Raw genomic sequence first — 23,202 nt, forward strand, 5'->3', positions numbered from 1 at the left:
TTTTCGGTGTGGTCCAGATGATCCTGGATATTATTCATTTTTTGGATAATGCACTATAATGATCTCTAAAAATATATGAAGGGTATAGATATAATAAATACATCACTATAGGGCCCATATAACGTTGATCTCCTTTGAACCGTTCGTACAACTTGGAGCTCGAGGAGAGTCATTACCCGTCTTTCACGCTGAAATCTTAACAGTTACAACTATAGTTACACCTAACACGTACCTGTAACTCTACATCAACTCGGTGCTCTGTGGGCCCCACATGATGTATGTGTTTCATCCATTCCATCCATCTATTTGTCCATATCATTTTATCATATGAAACTAAAAATTAGGTATATCCCAATATCAAATGGACCACATTAAAGGAAACAATGTTTAATGAGCATCGACCATTAAAAAGTTTTTGGGGGCCATAAAAGTTTTGAATTAAGTTGATCTTTGTTTATTCCCTTCATCTGGGCCTGCATGACCTAATCAACAGATTGGATGTCAAATAAACAGCACAATGGGCCTTAGGTAGATTCTAATGATGGATATCCAATCACTATTGTTTTCCCATGGTGTGATCGACTTGAGATTTATATCCATCTCATTTTTGGGATCAAGACCTAAAATGATCTTAAAAAATGGATGAATGGAATGGATGAAACACATATATCATGGTGGGCCCACAGAGCACTCACCACCAGCAATGGAGCAGGTGGCAGGGGGAGTAGCCAATCCATTGTCTAAATACGGGTCTCTCTCCTATGAAAGCGCTCTCTCCCTCTGGAGAGCTCCGTCTCTCTTTCACGAAAGCTACTTCTCTTATTGAAAATGAAAGCTTTCTCTCTCTTACCAAATATGGTAATACACGTCCGCTCGAGTCGGGTCGGATCGGTTCGGTTCTAATCGGATAGGGTTTTCGGTCCGGATCTGTCCGAATAGACCTTTATTCGGACCCGACCCGAAGAACGACCGGATCTGGATTTCCAGACTCGATCAAGCCTGATCTGGGCCGTCGGTTCTATTCAGAACGGGTCAGATCGGGTCGGATCCGCCGGATCGGGTCAGGCATGCCCACCTCCATGTATGGTGTATCTTATTCTCAAATTTATTTTTCTTTATTTTCTTACATTTAATTTTAAGAGAAATTGAGGTGAATAGGTTTGGATGAGGTATTTTGCTGCAAGAGGAAGTACAGTTGGTCATCTTACAATCACTTGGTATTACATGATCCTCCACCCAAGGACATGCACCTTCTAATTGTCAATTAGAAAGTATGATTCACTGATCCAAGCCCCTCTGGGCCCACCATTGGGTAGACCATGTATCCAAGTTTCCTTCCACCAAAATATGCAACTTGGTTAGTTGAATGTAGGCCATCGATGTATTTTTATTCTTAACCGTCCGTTTGGGCCAATTGTTGGAAGGTTAAGATTCTCGTATGCATAAACATCTGGTCGAAAGAATCAATGGTCCCTTACATTGAAACATGGACCCCACTTATACAAATGAAAACTCGAGTAGAACCTGCATATAATTTCTCAATTAAGGGAAGGGGGTCCCACATAGGTTGGTCGAGGATCATATAATCCTTCTTGCCGTCATTGTCTTTTTGCGAGAGAGTGAGTGCGTGGAAGGTAGGAAGGGACAACAGATTCGATGGCCTGCCTTCAAATCATTTTCCCTTTAAAAACATGTAACAGGTGCAACTTTTTACTTTTGGTATTAAAATACTACATAATATAGAGTTTTTGTATTGGTATATTCTCAAAAGTAGACAAAATGGGTGTATCTATCAAATGAATGGATGTAGGTTCCATCAATTCCCTTTCTGAGAAGAGAATCCTGCAAAGGTTATATCTTTTGGAGGTATAGCTAGCTCTAGATGTACCCTTCCAAATGCACCTCCTGCACACACGTGCCAGGACTTGTTAACCTGGCACGTGTAGGGCATTGATGATTCCGAGCTATCCACAGGTGGGTCACAGTCTAGATCATCCCACAAATGGTGGGTGGCCCACACATGGATTAAAAAGATGGATGGTGTAAAGGGCTACTATGCAAAGATCCAAAGGATGATCCAATCCATCCTGCCTTTGGCTTTATTCTCTACATCCATCCTTTACAAGCCATGGAGGGATTGTTTCAGTTGCCTAATAAAAATGATTCTTTAGGATCATAAGCATTCGATAATGGGTCCTAACAAATAGATGGATCAGATTGCTGGTTGGACCTATTTTTGTGTAAATGATCTTGACCGTCCTTGTTTAAGACCAGTGATAAGTAACTAATATTTGTCAGATCAGTGTGATATTTGTACAATAACCCATGAAATGTGCTGGACGGAATGAACGGTCTTGATCAATGGATTGGACTAAGTGTCCCAATGCAATGGCAAGGGAGAGATCCTGACCATTGAGATGAAGCCTGGGCTGATCATTAGCAATTCTAGGCTGGGACTAAGCCCCTCTGAATTTACTCTCTAAACACTACGCCTGAACTGATCAAAGCCAACGACCGGACGCCAAAATATGTGGAAAACAAGGGCCAGCTTGGATATGGACGGGGCCAAATTAAGTCAATCAATTGCGGCCTACCACGATGTGTACATAGAATCCAAACCGTGCATCTGGACCTCCTTATCATGTTCACCGTACATCCATAATACATCCCGATAAAAAAAAAACTCATGTAGGCCACATCACAGGGAACACTGTATAATCAGGCCAAGAAACCTATTTATTCACTTGTGGTGGCCAACCTAAGCTTGGAATGGCTTGATTTTCAGTTTCTCCCTCCATCATGATAGTGCACACTTGATGTCTGGATTGGATGTTGGAAACAACAGTGGTTTCCAACATTCCATATGGAAGATGCTAAGTTGGCACAACCATCCTCAATGCCGTACGTTGTTGCTTTTTTATGTGGCCCACCTGAAATATGGTTTCAGACTAGAATTTTAAGATCTATATCTAACGTAGTGGCACATCTAACAGACGGCTTGGATGGCACTAACACGTCATGGACCCCACAGAACTGGAACATATGCTATCATTTCCCATGCATGGAAGCTGGACACGCCTTGCAACTTGGACATTGGCCAAGCCCAATTGTCAAAGACTCACAACAAAGCCCAAGTTCAGCCCGTGGTGCGGCCCAACTTGTCTACGGGCCAGTTTGATTTTTGAGAGCTCGTGTAATTACCCCTGTAAATGGGTAATAATTACCATTAATTTCACCCATTTGAAAATCAACTGAATTTCTGCCTTGAAAACTGGTTCAAAAGAGTTAATTTAAATTTTTGGACGCGAGGGTGATGTGTATTATATATCCATTCCGTCCATCCGTTTTAACACAATATTTCAAGGCATGATCCGAAAAATGAGGCAAATCCAACACTTAAGTGGTCCACACCAAAAGAAACAGTGGCCCAAGAGGTTTTTAACGGTAAGTGTTCGATTTCCTTTTTCCCATGCCGTGGTCCAAGATCACGTTTGGGCCCCACATCAGGCACCGATCTAACGTATGTCATTGGTTTGTTTTTCAGAAATGGACCATCCACAATAGGGCCCAGAACATGTATGGTCCAGATTCACATTCCCCCGCCACATTTATGCACTCATAGATGGCCCAGTCCGATCAACCATTCAATTTCTAGCTATCTCATGGGTAGGCTCTGTGCTTACCTGACCGTTGATAAGATGTCGGATGATTCGGCTCAATGGGCCAAAGAGCTTCAACCTAAGCCTTACCCAATAGTAATCGGGTTTGAACTAGGGAGCTCATACAAAGTGAGGGTCCTTTGTGGATAGAATGCCTTCCAATGGTCCAGATTTAATGTGTGAAATCAAGTGGTTGAGATCTTCTTCCTCAAAAATCAGTCAATTTCACTCCTCAGGTGGGCCACAGTATATAAATTAAACTATAAGTCCATCTGTTTATATCATGTGGCCCACCTAAGGTGTAAAATGCTCTCATTTTCAGGTCAGACCTTCCACACGTTTTCCATAATGCCACATGGAGGTTTTCTAATTCTACGTGCACGTGGGAGCCGTACAAATAAACATGCGACATATGGGTGAGATCTGAACTACAGTATTGTTTAAATATAGTGGCATAAAAATCAGGCGATTTAACGTGTCAGGTGGGCTACACTGCTAGAGCATATCAAAACAAATGAATGGCTAGAAAAGAGATTTGGCGACCAATTTAGTTTGTGGTCCACCTGAAATTGTATGATTTTTAAAGCAGAAGATGCAAGCATTGTTTCCAAGCTTATGGAAAGCTCAAAGGGATTTACACGAGTGTGGAATTAGCAAACCTGAGGTAATATACATTTCCAAAGTCAAGAAGGTTTAATAGCATTGTCTTTGATCATTTATCTATAATCCAACATCCATCTCATCCGTATGGGAGATTTATAGCCACTCGATTCTATTTTATTATATTATAGATAATATGAAGATGGCCTCTGCCAACGTACTCTCTCTCTCTCTCTCTCTCTCTCTCTCTCTCTCACAAGAACACACATACTCTCTCTCTCTCAAACACACACAAGAACACACATACTCTCTCTCCTCAAACACACACACAACCACACACACACACTCTCTCTCTCTCTCTCTCACACACACACACACACACACACACACTCTCTCTCTCTCTCTCTCTCTCTCTCTCTCTCTCTCACACACACACACACACACACACTCTCTCTCTCTCTCTCTCTCTCTCTCTCTCTCTCTCTCTCACACACACACACACACACACACACACACACACTCTCTCTCTCTCTCTCTCTCTCTCACACACACACACACACACACACACACACACACACACACAAGAACACACACTCTCTCTCTCCCTCCAACACACACACGAGAACTCTCTCTCTCTCTCTCTCTCTCTCTCTCTCACACACACACACACACACACACACACACACACACACACACACAAGAACACACACACTCTCTCTCCCTCCAACACACACACAAGAACTCTCTCTCTCTCTCTCTGTCTCTCTCGGTGCCATTTCTCCCATCGTCGCCAAACAGTCACGTTCCTTCGTTCCTCACTGCAAAGAGATGGATAAAATAAAGCTCTCAAAAATCATTGCCACTTACACTTCAAATCCAGAAATGTTTAGCTGCAACCATCATACAACCAGTCTCACATGCGTATGACATCCAACACATGCACAAGGTAGCTCCCATGGCCATCGAATCAGTCCTTGTCGCTCCACTTACTTGGTTTAAATTCTACTCATATTTTTCCTCCATCTGCTCTTCACACTGTGGCCCACCTTTTGCACGGTTACAATGTTTTCCACAAATGACACGTTCGCACAGCCTACACACATTTTGCACCACTTCCTACATGGTACTGACCCATCAACGCTACATGCACGTCAATCCCGATCGTCCATATCCTGGCCTCACCGTCGTCCAAATACTGAGCTGATTGGGTGATCTCAACCGTCCGATATGATCAGTCATTTTCTCGCACAAATCGGATGGTTAGGATCATCCGATAATAATTACAACTTTTGGGATATATTACATTCACAATGGGGCCTGGACTTGGATGGTCTGGATGGACGTACATGTAGATTCAATAGAGAAAAAGGGCGGCTGAGATCACCTGGGAAGGCTCGTAGAGGCCTTGGGTCGAGGACATGTGATGCTGCATCATGAACGGCGGAGGGACTTCTTGTTGCCTGCTCATGAATTCCTGAAAATAATTACGCTACTGCCATTAGCTTGATTGAGATTTCTACGGTAGGCGGTGTATAATACAGTACACATACACCTGAGAAAAGCTCCACCCTCTCCGCTTACTATAAGTTACAGTGCACCCAATTGCTCTGGTACAATTCCACAGTCCAATCCATTGATCCAGACCGTACGTTCCTTAGGTCTAACTGACATTCATGAGCTACCATATAAATATCACACTAATCTGACAAACATTAGCCATTTGATCAATGGCCTTTAATATGGACGGTCAAGATCGTTTATAGAAAATAGGTCCAGTCAACAATTTTATCCATCTATTTGCTGGATCTCATCATAGATTAGCTAATAGCCTAAAGAATCACTTTTGTGAGGCAATCATAGCCATCCCATCCGTGGCTTGAAAAAAGGATGGCTATAAGAAAAAAAATGCCAAATCAGTGATGGATCGGATCATCTTATCATGAGATTTTTGCATGGTGGTCTGTAAAATGCGTAGTGGACTAATTAAAAGAAGGTTCAAGGGGATCAATTGGACCGTCCAAGTGTAAGATGCAACTAAGTGCACTACAACGTACAGTGTTACGAGAGCAATGGAGCATTTCTCATGTACTACTGGGAGTTTTACTATAAAATTCCTCAGAAATCTACTTTTACCAGATAATGCTCCTTAGAAATTACTGAGAGGATACATATTATAAAAATGCTAGCATCTAATTTTTCTTTTTAAAAAGTAGTATGGGCCCACATGGTATGTGTATAACATCCAACCCTTCCAACATATGTCACATACATGGTGATAACAAGATGAAAAATATCAGCCTATCTGATCATCAGATGGGTTACATTTGAATTGAGATATTTTGAACGCGGTATATTATTTTTTATGGATTGGCCCACCTTATGATTGGATTCACCATTTTTTTTTTTTTTGGTTAAGCTAGTAATAATGTTGATAGGCATCTGTTAGATGGGATAAATGTCAGACACATACGGTGTGGGTTCCACAATTCTCGTTTCTCCACTTTGTTTTTAAAAAATAAAATAAAATAAAGAAGAGCAGTAATGTAATTGATATACATCCGGGAATTTCAATTTCTCAGGGCACTGTTTGGTAAATTCTAAATCCTAAAAGAAATTTGAGGTGAAAATCCCTATACTATTCACTTTTATTTTTGAAGGATGATATTGTTTACAGAACTTTGCTAAAGCCCAAATTCAGCAGACATGGGAGCCCAGCTATATGCCAAATATGTGTGAGATTCAAGCCGTCCTTCATATGGGCCCCACTATGCAGATGCCCTTGACCAAAAAACCAGGCCTCTAGACAGATCAACTCAGCTACTGAAAGTTATCCAAGCTTTGAAAACCTGTCATTTTTATTCTAACAATGTGGCCCATTTGATGAGTGGACGCTTGATTCTTCAAAGGGGCATCTACATAGCGCGACCCACTTGATGAATGGCTCAGATATCCAAGTTTCTTAGCCTTTAATGCATGATTGAAGCATGAATGTACAGCACAATCCAATGGTTATCATTCCCTGAGTTTTTTAGAATAATACAAAACCTCCAATCTATAGTTAAAAAACCCGAAAACTGGCTTGACTCGATGTCCAATCAGTTGAGTCGACTTGAAGACTCGACCGAGTTTCGAGTCAACTCACTGATTTCTAGAACAATGCTCTAATTCATAGGTGTAAGATACTCACTTCATGAACACTTCGGTTGAAGGTGGTTGATTGCATCAAAGGGAAATGCATTGCATTGCAAGGAAAAGCTTCATTGCTTGCCCAATTCCCTCCAGATTCTTCCTCCTCCTAGTAAAATCCATTCATTTCTTATTAGTAAAATGCTTTTTAATCTTTTTCATGGACAATAAGACCCTAGAAGAACTTTGATACTCTAAAAGAGTGTGATGAATGATATGCAGGTGCTTAGAAATAACTTAGAATTTGCATGTGGCATACAAGTAACTCAAATTAAGATTCCACAGTTTAGTAAATTTAATTTGATTTAATGTATGACACATGTACAATTTTTGAGTGCCTGCATATCAGCCATCACACTCTGCCAGAGTATCAAATGACTCCCAATATGAATATTTAAGTATTTGAGCGTTTCCCTATATATATATATATATATAATGTAGAGCAAGTACGTAGACAACCTCATAGATGATCGGATCAAAAGAAATCAAGTCTGAAAGTTATAACAAAGCGATTGGTTATCTTTTTGCATGTATAATGTGTCATTGGAAAGCTATCCACAAACTTTTCATCATGATCATTCTTAAAGGTTCATTTACTATCAAACGATTTTGCAAAATTTCATTGCTTTAGGGGTTGATTTGAGTTTTAAGTCAAATTTACCTATTTTAGTTATCATTCAAAAAGGATTTAAAGTTTGTTTGCGATCGGAAGTTCTTATTTAGTTACCTAAGGCTTGTTTATGAGTTTAGATAAAATTAGGCATCTTTTATTATTTTTAGTAATTTTATAATTTCAATTTCTTTTCTCTAATTTGAATTGGAATAGGAATGGAGGGACTCTCCTACCATTCAATAGTATCAATTTATCTTCATTTTAGAGATTTTCTCTCCTTTTGAATTCAAGGATTGTCAACTAGAAGCAGACAGGGATCTTCTTCCTTTCATCCACGCAAACAATACACTAGTATTTATTTATATACATCTCTCTCTCTCTCTCTCTCTCTCTCTCTCTAGGAAGGTTTCTCTACAAGTCCTTGTAGAATAAGCTTATTCTACAAGGTTGTGTGTGGGGGCCATTGTTATGTGTGTATGTTGTCAAACATGTCTAATGAGATTTCCTTATCATTAAAAGTTGGACAGCGCAAAAAACGGAGCACATTCAGCCATAATTTGGGCACCACATAAATTTCAAAGTTTTGGGGCTGGTTGTCCATCCATCCAAAGTTTTAGGGCCCGTTTGGATCTTAAGTTGCTTAAGAAAAGTAACTTATCTTAGTTTCTACTTATTAAAAACATGACTATGTTTGGTACAACCTTCTTATAAGCTTCTCCTCTTTGGTCTCTCATATGCCTCTCTTTAGCAACTTATGAAAAGTAGAAAAGTTAAGAAATATTAACTGAAATAATTATATACTTTTAAGTAAAAAAGTTACTTATAACTAATCATAAACCAAACTTACTTACCGGAAATAAGTTACTCTCTACTGCTGTAAGTAAAAAAAGTAACTTATTTGGTGGTATCCAAACGTTCCCTTAGTAATTGGAAATGCCTAATTTTTGGAGCATCCAATCATTATGGTAGGACTAACTTAATACAGGGGTTACTTGTCACACATACAACATTGTGCGCCCCACATAGGCAATACTAATGCATAAGTAGGTGAATAACTTTTAAAATTCATCCTATCTTGTAGAGTATATACTGTTTGTCACGTGGAAATTTCTTACGGATTTGTATCATAATTAAAAGACTTGAAAACCCAACTCCTTCATGTCTAGTCACATCGAATTGATTCAAAGATTTCAGATGACTCTTTACTTGATATATAATAGTTAGATTAATATTATTTATAAATATTTTAAATAGTCATTTGCAGGCAAAATATAAATGAAGAAGATGTAAAGGTATAGTGCATATTTTTCTGGTTAGATCAGATGATCACTTTGCAAAAGATCTTGGTTCAAAAATGCCTCCTTAGCGAGTCACTCACTTCATGGAGACTCAACTCAAAATCTCATCAAGTTGAGTTGACTCAGCCAAGTTTTGAGTCGAGTCACCAAGTTTTAGAATTATGATGTGTACGGTTTTTAATAATTATGGATTGAATTGTTGAGAAAATCTCTTATTTATTATTTTTGTTTTGTATGGTTAGACATGTTCATCCAACTAGGGTATTAATAGCTTTGATGGTTTTTTCAATTGGTATTAGAGCATAGCAGGAAATACTTTACTAACATACCTTTTCATCATCCATTGGAACGACGTCGATCAAGAAATCTAAAACCTCAGTTTGGGTTATAGCATGTGCAATGTCGCTCCTCTGCAGAGTGCGACGCTTGTTCTCTTCTGTTTGCAACCATGACCTCAGTGTGAGCTCCAGGATGAAAAGCTCACATGCTTTCGAAAATAAGACAGGCGCATCGGCACTTATCATCTGTTGAACATGGCAATATAGGAGTTGAAAGTATGTCACCAACATAGGATTAATAGCCTAATTATCGAAGCGACTACACTGGACATTCAAGCCATGCATTAGGTGGGTCACACTTCCCAAATTACCTTGCTAAAAAATAGTTAGGTGGACTCATTATCTGGGCCACACAAGTTTATAGACCCATGGACCATTTAAATAATTGCCAATGGTTCACATTCAATGTACACATGTGGCCCACCTAATGGTTTTGCTAGGTCATCTACATGATAGGCCTATCTCACATTACAACAAGGATATGAATTGGATACACTAACCTTCACATCTTCATCTGACTTCATAATCCTCTTGATCCTTGCAAGTGGAAGCTGATGCTGCTTAAACTCTACAAAGTAATACATGGATTTTCAATTTAAATAACCCTATACTATGGAAGATAGTTAAGTGTCTAAATGTTTCAAATGATCGTAACCTTGGAAGATTTCATTAATTTCATATCATAAGACTTTGTTAATTTCATGGTATCTAAAATAAAGAAGGATGATAAATGGGTTCCCACACAGGCAAATGTTCAAAAAATCCCACGGCTCATATCACAATGAAATCTTATCTCAGTAAGATATAGGGCTACAGAGCTTGGATTTTTTGCGAGTTCCATAAGAGGATTTTGGAAGGTTAGCCTTCCAGAAAAACAGGTCGTATCCTCTTCAGATGGGGATATAAGGCAATGGCTGTGGATGGTGCCCATCAATGTGTATGTGGCATCGAAACCATCTAGAATTTTCCCCTAACAATGAAATTGTGATGCCCGGAAAATCTGACCAATCCACACGTGCCACCCTTTGAGGTTAGAGAATTTTGAGTGGCCATCCATTTTTTTGGGCATGGCCCACTTGAAGATTGCGAAGGCCTGAAGTTTTGGAAATACCATCATCATGATTGTGTTACTCATTTGATGAACGGATTGGACCATATAAAAACAATACAGTGGACCACACCATAGACAATAATGGACAACCACCCAATAACCTCCTATTCATGTAGTGGCCCACAAGATGATTGGACCAGCCTGATTTTTTAGTCATCATAATATCACGGTGGAGTGATCATTGTCAACAGGTTGGATGCCATGAAAACATTATGGTGCCTCCCACATGCAAGAGTCCCAAAATGAGGGTCCCATGTATATATAGGTGTGTGTATGATATTAATGCAGAGGCATTTTCACACCAGGCTTGAATGGGGTAGCTTGTGGGATGCGGGAGCGCAATTGGGGCAGGTGGCCCGTGTGAGGTGGTACCCATGTGATGTAGGGCTCACGAGGAGGGTTCGACCGAGGTTGTAGCCCATGTGATGTGGGGCCTGACCTATGAGATAAATGGATTGATTTACCATGCTCTATCAGTTTGAGCTCTTAGAGAAAGTGGCTAATTGTCCTGCATCACCGGAGGTGATTAATGCAAGTGCATTTTCACACTCGATCTCAAGCAGAGTAGCCTTCTCAGAAAAGAAAATAGACCAGGGAACTTTGGTCATTCAGTGGCGAAAAAATAGTGAACAATTATATCAAAGCAAACTGTCCAAATTATAAGTTTAAATGGGTCATGTGTCCACCAACTAGAGTTTATGATTGTTCAACTAATTTGATTTTTAAATTTATTTAGTGTAGTAGGTTCCGTAATTTAGTTGGTTTAATTTGAGTTAATATTTTCCAAATTTGCAATTTCTAAATGCCTGAGAATCGAGCCCCTTACACAACTAGAGTATTAAGTAATCCCCTTGGTAAATTCAGATTTATTAGGGATCTATGGCGTAAAAACACTTCATTTCCACCACAAAGTTACTCAATAGTTTTTATTTTACTATCCTTGGGAGTTGAAATGACCAAAGCACCTCTCTCTCTCTCTCTCTGTCTCTCTCATTATTATTATTATTATTGTTATTAATTTTAGTGGTGAAGTATAGCATTTGTAGAACCGCAAGGTATGTGCATAACTTCCAACGCATTCGACAAGCGCACCAACTGCATTAATTACACAAACAAAAAATTAAGCTGATTCAATCATCAAGTGTTAACACGACTAAAAAACAGTCTAAAAAACCAAAACAATCTCCAAATTCATGTGCGGCGACAGATCTACTATTTTATTTGACGCATTAGACGTACACATACCATGTAGACCCCACAGTGCTTCACTACTCACAAATAAAGGAAATTAGATGAGGACACTTTTGCAATCTCAGCTTCATAAATGTGCTTTTGTGATTTCAAACGGTCAAAGCACTGTTTGGTAAAATCTGAACGGTTAACGAACTAAGAAGGTTTTCAGCTGATGCAATACCTCTCTCATTGCATAACGACTGCCATGCAATCGAATTCAAAGCATTAGATGTGAGTGATATGGGCAGCGATATACTGAAATTTTAGATTTTGAAAATTTAGCCGCTCAAATCCAGCTCACCCAATGGCCATGATATTGGTTGCAATATTGTTACAATAATAAATTATAAGATTTAAATAATGTATAAATCAAATTGATCATGTTCTTCAAACGGGTCGAAACATGATGGGACCCACCATAAGGATGGTCCAGATTGGTATATCAACCTGATCATATGTATAGTGGAGAGATAGCTCCACCAAAACACAGAAGAAGAGCCAAATGTATGAAATAACGAAAACCTGTAATTTGGTCCACTTCTAGCATTTGTTGCTGCCAGAACAACTGCAATTGCTGCCTTTTTACCTGCATCATAGTAGCATAGGAACTCAGTACTACCAAATGATAATCTCTCTCTCTCTCTCTCTCTCTCTCTCTCTCTCTCTCTCTCTCTCTCTATATATATATATATATATGGGAAAAGGTCCTATGCCATGGAGCTCATGGGAACTTTCCATGAGGTCGAGCTGTGTGGGCCCCACCATGATGCGTGTTGAACATCTACTCCATCAGTCAGATGCACCATTCCATGGTGGGCCTAGGGCTTACACATCAAGTCAATCCGTGACTTGTGTGGGCCACACCACATACAAAAGTTAAGAGGGATTACCCTCCATTAAAACGTTCATAATCATTTTTTGGGCCCACTGAGATGTGGTTCACAAATCCAGGCCATCCATTATGTGTGTCCCGCTTGGATGAGGGGTCAAAACAAGTTTCAAATGCATTCAAATTTCAAGCGGGCCCCACCATGTGCTTTTACATGTTTTAAGTTTGTCTCTACTTGATTTTAGATGGTATGGCCCACATGAGTGCCATATACAACTGATTTTTGGGATATCCCATAATTTAAACGGACCTATCAAATGCATGGTATTAATGTTCGAAATCATCACAAGTCATGTATACCCAAAATCTCAACCGGGCATGTGATGCAACACTCCATGAAACCTTGTATCCCAACTTTCACTTTGATCCAAAACTTTGGTAGGCCATGGAAAAAGGAAATTGTTTCCTCCCTCGGTTTGCCATGACCCACCAAAGTTTTGGATCAAAGTGAAAGTCGGGATCCAGAGGTTTCATGGGGTGCATTATAACATAAACAATTCGGATTTTGGGCTACATCATGTGTGATGAGTTCTGAAAAAGTTCTCACAAGCTTTTAGTTATCTCTCTCTCTATATATATAATAAATAATAACAAGAAATTCATAAAATACAGGAATCCACGCACGAAATTAGATGAATCAATAACTCAAATGGGCCACACCACAGAGACATTAAAAATGAGGACTCCTACTAATTAGTGCATGTCAAACACCCATCATGGTGGGCCCAGGAGAGATTTTTGTTCCACAGGCTCCCTCCAACAGTGGTGGGAAATCCGGGTCCATGCTCCACCCTAGATTTAGGGCAACAACACGTGAACGGCATCTTGAGACCTGCAAATTGTGGGACCATTATGGATGGAACATAGCTAGAAAATCACACTCATCAGATGACCATAACCATCAGATTTCGCAGGCTGTGTTTGAACCAATGAGCATTTTATTTTTAGGCATCCATTTGATTACCACCAAATGAACGGTTAGGATTCTCTTTCATTCCTACAATTTTCAGGCCATGCCCCATCTACAATGCTCACCAAAGTTGGACGGCCTGGATGGAGGCACATGTGCACCATTCTCATACTCAGACGCAGTTGCACTGGAAGCTTCTCACCTCATGGGACGACTGCCTTTGGCGAGGGAACATGGTTGGGGGCACGTGCATGAAGCTGTGCACGTGAGAAAGCGGGTTTGAAGAAGAAGAGTACTGCAACGATTGGTTTGGATCCATGGCCTAACCTTCAGTGGGTCCCTTCGTAAGCTAAGAGGCCTATCATTGTATGAAGGGCTTCACGCCCTTAAATAGAGAGAGAGAGAGAGAGAGAGAGATAGAGAGCAGATTAGGTGTTACCCTCATCGTGGGGCCTACCTTGATTATGTGTTATATATCCATTCCGTCCACGTTTTTCCAGACAATTTTAAGTTATGGCCCAAAAATTTAATCACATTAAAATCTCAGGTGGACCACACCATGGGAAACAGTGGTGATTGAAAGATCACCATTAAAATATTCCCAGAACCACTTTAAGAAGAACTATGACGTATATTTAACATCAAGCCTGTTGATAAGGTAAAAAAATATCTGGATGAAGGTAAATACAGAGATAAGGTTGATCTAAAACTTCTCTAGCCTACAAAAATCTTTTAATAGACATTCACTACAATTTACAGGGATGTGGTCCACTGGAGATTTGGATATTCTTAAAAATTTTAATAACAATATGAAATGATCTTTAAAAATGGAGGGACGGCGTGGATATACAAAAACTTAATGATGATGGGACCCACACGGAAAGTGTAACACCCACTAAGGTTTTACCCGGGTAACACCTAATCCGCTCCAAGAGAGAGAGAGAGATCTGCAGGTGAGGGAGTTAAAAATAGCAAAATGCATTAAAATGTAAGTACAGCATCCGCTGGATTTTAGCATGATGTGTCACCACGGCACTGGAGATGAGGACGCGGATTGCGGTCCTACCCCCGCCCGGACAGTAATCCGTCCGGGCAGGGCTCTGTGGGGCCAGGATGATGTAAGTGTTTTATCTACGCCGTTTACCATTTTTCTCAGATCATTTTAATGTATTATGAAAATAATGAGATAGACACAGTGCTTAAGTGGACCACAAAGTGGGGATTGAACTTCCACCATTAAAAACTTCTTGGGAGCTGGAGAAGTTTCGGATCAAGCTGATATTTGTTTTTTCACTTCATCCACGTCTACATGACCTTATGAATAGGTTGGGTTGTAAAAAAACATCACGGTGCACCTTAGGAAGGTTTCAACGGTGGTTGTTATTACCACTGCAGTTTCCTTTGGTGTGGTCCACTGGATCTGTGGATCTGCTTCATTTATAGAACTTAAAATGATCTGAGAAAAATGATGAACGGCGTGGATAAAGCATTTACATCATAGTGGGCCCCACAGATTCCTATCCGGACGGATTACTGTCCGGGCGGGGGTAGGACGCAATCCGCGTCCGGAGATGAAGCTTTCGAAAAATATCGCGATACTTTCACGAGAATTTCTTAAATATGTAATATCACGATAATGTCAAGATATTTTCAAAATTATTTATTAATTTATCATAAACATTTTTTAAATACATTATTTTCAGTGAGATATTCCCCACAACATGATGAGAAAAATGTCAAAATTTGAAAATCTCCCGAGAAATTTCCGAGAACGAGATATGGCAGGTGAGAGGGAGAGTGAGGGAGAGAGAGTAATAGTGCTTTTGTTTTAGAGCGCTTGCGAACGACAGTTTTCTTACAATGACTGGCTCTTTTTAAATGCACTCCTTTTAATTTAATCTTTGGATCTGGTAGACTGCAGTGATAGTTCACCACCGTTTTAGACAGGCAAATGACAAATATTTTCAACTCTAGCCGGGTGTGATAGATGATACGCAGGGACTTGGAAAATTAGTTAGAATTTGCATACGTGGCATATAAGTCGAATTAAACTTTCAAATTATCCAGTTTAGATGTATCATGAACCTGAAATCAGGCCTATTTTATTATTTGACTAATAGGTTAGCGGTTATTGATTGGACGGTTAAAAATGAAAAATTCCAATGGTCCTGTTTCAGCCAGCAAGTGTCCACAAATCAGAGGTTAGGATTGTTCAAAATTTTGACTCTGACTTACTGATAATGGTTTCCACAATTTAGTATGGCACGTGTACAGTTTCTGAGTGCCTGCGCATGGAGCGTAGCATGCTGCTCGAGTATCATATTCATGTAACTCCCCCAATGATAATATGCGCGTCGATGTAACTGAAATTATATACACCACCTTCCTTACCGTGGGTGCACCAAACATGTTTGATGATCGGGTCTGTTGTTAAGGTGGGCCATCACTTCAATGGGCATATCCCAACAAAAGCTGTTGTAGCCACATGATCATTGTCATAAATAAGGAACGGTTGGATCAGCAGTCCACGTTCAACCAGAAAAAGTTACAACACCTGAGTGGTCAGATTTTATGCTTACAGCGATTTTTGGGCCATCTACATGGTGGACCATCATAAGACATGTTTGCCACTTGCCGCGAGCAAACTACGTAGAACTTTGTAGTGACCTGGACAGTCTATGACTCATCCGCCTTACATGTACAGAAACTCGGACGGTCCAAATGGTGGGATCCATTACGGATGGTGATATTGTGGAAATTTATTCGTTTTGACGATCTTAATCATCTGATTTAACTGGATGAATTTGCTGACTATTCATTTGATTTTTAACCGTTCATTGGATAGGCACCAATTGGATGGTAAGGATTACTGGATCTGTCCGCAGTTTACGCAACGCTCCACCCATATGGGTCCTAAGATTGGACGGTGTGGATTGGTGTCATGTACACCACCCGCACAGTGGATGAGGCAGCTCTTTTTTAATATGGTGGTCGACAATCATGGTGGCTATGAGGTCTGCGCAGATCACCGTTGAAACATTTGTGTGGCCACAAAAGTTTCGTATCAGGCCAAATATTTTATCATTTCACTTCATCCCACCTTATAAACGGTTTGGATTGCATATAAACAACAAGGTGGAGCCCAGGAAGGTTTCAACGGTAGGAAACTCTTTCTCAAGTTTTCTCTCTCGTGTGGCCCACTTGAGCTTTGGATCCGGCTAATTTTTTGTATAAAATCCTAAAATGATCTTTCAAAAGGGATGGACGGAGCATATTTCTCACAAACATCACGGTGGGCCCCACCTAGCATCCCGAACCTCGTGCGAAAGGCTTTCGCAGGAAATCCGCGTCCCAGAAAGAAGCGTCCGATTCTGTGAAATGCCTCGAGTCTAACGTCAAGTTCTGTACCCGCCGAACCACCCTAATTGATGGTTTTGCGCCGTTGACATGGCAATCTCATTTGTTCTCGTACAATAAAATTTCTGTGGGCCCCACCATGGATGGCCCATGGTCTTAAATATCTACAAATTGGATGGTTCTACCCGTCTGATGCGTGGGGAAGACGAATGGATGTTAAAACAAGATGGCAGACCGTTCACTACAAAAAGACAATTATTCAGTAATCTAGATTATCCATTCAGTTTTAATTTGGGGCACAATCCAATTACGTTATGGACCACCATCCGAAAGTCTCTGGCCACCGTTCATTGTCCGCAACTGAGGTGGAGATTGAGGAGAGTCACCAATTCCGGTGGTCAGGCGGGTTACCAATATTTTGCCACTTTCACTTGGGTTCGTGCTACTGCACGCTCAGGTCAGGGAAATCTCAACTGATTGAGTCAGGAATATTCCATAAAAGTTGGTTTTTAAAGTAAGTCGCAACTCATGCCCTTACCATGCATCGCTAATCAGTACCCATATGGCCTCATGATCTGATGATCTGAACCATCCATATAGTGGACCCAAAAGTACATTTGTGCACACATGGTTGTTGGATATTTTAGCTTCACATTAAGATTATGCCCATGCACAGTTGGCTTTGAGACAACCCTAAGCTGAAATGGAGTACACATCTGGACCATCAGGAAGTGGGCCCATATCCCCAGGAAATCTAACGGCGGATCATTGATGCTACTGCATGCCTCCGACCATCAGATATGCCACTACGATGCACACGCGCACTGCTACCACAGCTAGGAGTACAATCCAACACCTCGCTTCACCATCCCTGCATGCATGCTATGTTGGTTTTCGGTGAACCCGTAATCACACGGACGAAGAGGCACGTGTGAGAGACCACGCCATTTGGTGTAGAGCGGGTGGCGGACAGTTTCATGGCCAATGTGGATCAGAAAAGTCCCGTCGACGACAAGAGTGATCCAGACCGTCGGGCATTAGGTCCCGCATATCTCACAATTCAGAATAAATTATCTGACATAAAATATATGATTTTGGAGTAGAACGAGCTACTTTAGCCAACTAACCCCGCTATACTGGGTTGTGCAAGCTACATTTGCTAAATACCCCCGGATTGACCGACAGTCATTTCTCTATTTTAATTCCATTTTTACTATAACTAGTAAGTTTTAGTTTGATTATAACTCTTCATCCGTCAGGCTTCAAGAGTTGCGCAAGCTAGATTTGTGAAATACCCACGATCGTTTCCCTATTTTAATTCCAGTTTTATTATAAATAGCAAATTTTAGTTTGATTATAACCCTTCATCCATCAAGCTTTGGGAGTTGCGCTCAACGTGAAAAGAGCTTAGAATAATTACGAGAACGATTTGGTGAAGCCAAATATAATACTTATTATTTTTAGCCGCAAACCTTGCGCACCAGTAGACATCACGACTGTCTATAAATAGTAAGTTTACTGTTTATAGTAAGTTGCGAATTCTAGGAATTTTAGTTATAGTTTGCTTTTGATTTCTCTTCCATTGCTTGGTATCCCTATTTAAAGGGTTGTGAACTTGTTTATTTAATTCATTAATCAATTTCGAATTTTATAGAATTTATTTTCTATTTTGTTTATTTTCTTTTTCGTGGATTTGAGAAGCCATTGTGAGGAGTCCAGAGAAGTTCCGTGGATTCGGAACAGTTATCCTCTTGAGGGAGATTGTGCTCGACCTCATCACATTCATCCCACGTCACCATTCATCAGATGTTCTCATCATGATTAAACCTGGACCGAAAATCAAGGTGGTCCACTTATCAAATGGGCCAACATGTGTATGAGAAAAATGATCTCTTAGAAAAATAAAAAATAAATAAAAAAAATCAATGGTCTATAGTCTTGTTTAAACGTATAATGGACTTTCCACGTACATTTCATTCTCTAAAAGCTGAAAAAGAGAATAGGATGGGAAGCTGATTGCGTCTTACCCCTGGACTGCCATGATCCGTCTAGGCAAGGGCTATGTGGGGCCAACTGTGATATGTATGTTTTATACACACCACCCATCCATTTTTTTCATATCATTTTAACATATGGGCCAAAAAATGAAGCATTTGCAGAGCTCAAGTAAACCACACCAAAAGAAGCGGTGGTGATAAAAATACACCCACTGTTGAAACTTTCCTAGAGCCACGATGATGTTTATTTTCCATCTATCTATTCATAAGATCATATAGACCTTGATGAAGCGAAAACACAAATATCAACTTGATCCAAAATTTCTGCGGCTCATGAGAAGTTTTTAATGGTGGCATTAAATCTTCATTGTGTGGTCCACTTGAGCATTGAGCCTTGGATCTGCCTATTTTTCGGTTCATACCTTAAAATATGGAGAAATTGATGGACAGCATGGATAAAACCAATAAACTATGGTGGGCCATACAACTATGGTGGGCCATACAGAGCCCTACCTGGATGGATTACCGTCAAGGTGGGGTAGGACACAGTCGGCTTTCTCTTGGAAGACTTCCAACTTTGGAAAGCTAGAAATAATAAATTCCCTTAATGAAGCCATGTTCTAAAACTTAGTGACTCCCGCGGACTCAAAATGTACAATGCTAGCTTATGACTTAGTCAAATTAGCCTTGACTCAGCTAACTTGAATTTTTTAATAAGAAAATAAATCTTATTTTTATTTCTTATTTTTAAAAGCCTTTGACACAATTTTAGCTCTTTGATGGACCAAGATAACAGTGCTTCTACCTCCTAATTGCTTTTCCTTGCACAAGAAGCTTCCAAGCTCCACTCCTAATGCATGATGTGACATCATGTGATGATTGGGCTTACTTGAAGGTAGATACAATCCGTTCATTTTCTTCATGACTCACTATTTCAATAGGAAGACACAAATTTAAATAAGATACAAGATATATGTGGCCCACAACAACCGACAATGATGGCAATTCATTCCCAACTATTTTTTTGTGGTGTGGTACACCTTATTTATAAATGTGGCTCATTATATAACCCACGAACTTTTATGGAATGCTGACTCCAACTAATGGAGTGGATTTGGTGCTTACTCGACAATGGGCCCCACAGACGACGCCCTTGGATGTTAAAAGTAAGGGTACATGTTGTCATGTGTTAAGAACTATGGTTGTGGTCCTAGGTTGTCATGTGTTAAGAACCATGGTTATCATGTGATAATGGTCTAGATTGTCACGTGTTAAGAGTCGAGGTTGTCTATGTTAAGGGTCGTGGAGCTCTCTATAGGGCATGTATTGAATCCACTCCGTCTATTAAATTCAGACTGTTCATTAGGTCCAACACACATTTTATGGGCTATCATGTAAATATCACACTGAATTGATGATCTTATCAATTTCATCAATAGTCTCAAATATGGATGGTCAAGATCATTTGTATGAAAATAAGTCTAACCAGCAATTCAATCCATCTATTTGATAGCTCCCATCATGGATTGCTTATGATTCTAAAGAATCAGTTCTGTTAGGAAATCCTAAGCATCTCATCCATGGATTGGAAGAGGGATGGCTACAAATAATAGGGGCCAAATCTAGCATGGGTTGGATTATCAGAGTCTTATTTTTGCATTGTAGCCCTTGAAATGTTTTCTAGACTTAATGAACAGTTAACATATATTGTAATGTATTTGTTAAAGATATCTGATTCTATGAGTTGACTCGGAATGTACTGTCTGAAACTAGGATGGGTTTGATCACCAGATAGTCATATCAATGCTTTGAGTTGTTACTATCTTCACCAACACGCTATGTTAGTTGGTATCAGAGAGAGATGTCTTTTTGTCGGACTGATGGCTTTTATTAGCAGATTAGGCAGCAACAATCTTACAGACAGTACTTTGGAGAATTTAAGTATTGATGCGCAGAGTTCATGATTTTTTATTAGGAATTTCACAGATGGCAAACATGTGATTGAGGCCATGATTTCTCTAAGTGTGTTCTCGAGTGATTGAGGCTTGGCTTGCAAACATGTTCCTGCAAATGAATGCTAACAATTACAGAAGGGGTTCATGGTTGTCTAGTTTGTTGTCGAACAGGTAGAACATTCATGTCAAATTGTGGCCTACAACTCTACCTTGGCGAGGCTAATCTAGAGAACCAAATGCTTTTCGACAATAGATATTGACGAAGAGAAGTAGACTTGTGCATTCGAAGGAGTGATTCTTGATGATGATGATGAAGAGTAGACCTATGCAGATAGCGTGCCTCTTAAGGAATCCACCATTAGATTGCTCAATGTATCCATGAATGAAACACGCTCCAGACATGCATCGACATATGTACCATCACACCAAGAGAAATACACTGTTTGATTGATTGATGGACCACAAATGGATTGATGGTTGGTCTAGAAACGAAGTAAAACATCAATTGACACGTTGACAGAAACAATCAATGAATTGGCAAAAATGGATTGCTCAATTTTTAAGAAGATGGACAATTATTATCTAGTTAAACTCTATGAAGATTGACACCCATATATATATTCTCAACCACTAAACCACAAACAAGGTGTACAGATCAAAGGCTGATGGTGAATATCGCAAATTCGTTATTAGAAAGAGGTAGAGATCGATGCATTAGACACAGGATTACAAAGAAACAGAAGGTAAAATATCATTTTATAAACTTCAGTTTTATGAATAAAAACCCACTCTAACGCATAGGCCTTCAACATCAGTTGATGCCAGAGTGAAAGAAGACCCATTATAGAGGCGCGCCATGATAATGGGCTACTATCATTAAAAATTAGATGATAAGTTCAACTTTTCAAGTGAAGGGGTTCAATGTAGAACAATGTCAAGGAAAAACTCGTTGGGCAACCAGGATCAAAAGAAACAGGCCAAAACGTTCAATTCAGGGTCTAGTATATACTATAGCTTCCAATTACGATAATTTCGTGATCGTTTACCTGTTTCTCACTTTCTCACCTATAACATGCCATTTGAAAGTCATCACGAACTCTACATCCTGGCCAATGCCAAAGGCAATTGGTCCCCGAAGGGTTTTCAAAAATAAGGTTGTTTTAGGGGCCAAATTTGAGTTTTTTGACCAAAATTTACTGTTTTAAGTAACAATATTTACTATTATAAGTGTTTTAGGATATAAAGAAGTCATGGGTTCAAGTACACATTATGGTGAAATCCCACTGTGGTGTGAATGCATGAGTGTGTGTGAGGTGTGAGTGCATGTGTAAAAAATAAGGATATAAAGAAGTTCAATTATAGTTGAGCCCTCGTTCAAGTCATGTAAAAGAATTTGAGTCAGTTTAGAATTTGTTTATTATTTTTAGTAAGTTCACTATTTTAGAAAAGTTACGGATTTAGGGTTTAGGGCTTATCCAAGTCATATAAAAGGGTCTTATATACAGAATTTATTTATATTTTCTCAATAATATTTTCTATTTTATAGATTTTTTTTTTTTCCTTTTTCTGCGTTGTAAATTCAAATCTCTTCCTTCACTTTCCACCAAGCACCCACTAAGCCGAAAAAATAACTCTAGAATCCTATGACAATTACACCACTATTTATAAATGAGGTGACTCATCCTCCTCACATGGAGCACTCATGTACGGCTATCTAGACCATCCAAATTATGGCACACATTGTGGACAGAGCACATCAAAAACTCACACTGATCAAGCAATCCTAACCATCAATTTTGATGGTTATCAAACAGATGGCTAAAAGCAAGAGACAGAGTGGTCCAGATTCCAAGGGCAAACTCAGATGGGCTACCATCATTTTCTCAGTGTAACTTTTAGGCTATGCTCCATCCGCAACTGGTTCGTGATTTGGACGGCCTAGATTCCAGCACAACTATACCATGCGCATTCGAGAAGTCACCACCACTCCAAAAATTGGAGCTGTCAGTAAATATACAAATACAAACTGAATTTTAAGAACAGAATTTCTCATAGA

At 39.7% G+C, this 23,202-nt stretch overlaps 1 protein-coding gene across 1 annotated transcript; it reads right to left on the minus strand.

Annotated features, from left to right (window-relative positions):
- Positions 1–4,980: 4,980 nt before the first annotated feature.
- On the minus strand, positions 4,981–14,175 carry LOC131230715 (nuclear transcription factor Y subunit C-2-like). Its single transcript, XM_058226655.1, has 7 exons — positions 14,040–14,175; positions 12,561–12,624; positions 10,195–10,262; positions 9,686–9,880; positions 7,447–7,554; positions 5,644–5,733; positions 4,981–5,077 (listed from the first exon to the last, which is right to left on the minus strand). The coding sequence occupies exons 1-7, from the start codon at positions 14,154–14,156 to the stop codon at positions 5,075–5,077; spliced, it is 645 nt and encodes a 214-aa protein (XP_058082638.1). The 5' UTR covers positions 14,157–14,175; the 3' UTR covers positions 4,981–5,074.
- Positions 14,176–23,202: the final 9,027 nt, after the last annotated feature.

This window comes from Magnolia sinica, chromosome 2 (genome assembly GCF_029962835.1).
Source record: "Magnolia sinica isolate HGM2019 chromosome 2, MsV1, whole genome shotgun sequence".
NCBI classification, from domain to species: Eukaryota; Viridiplantae; Streptophyta; class Magnoliopsida; order Magnoliales; family Magnoliaceae; genus Magnolia; species Magnolia sinica.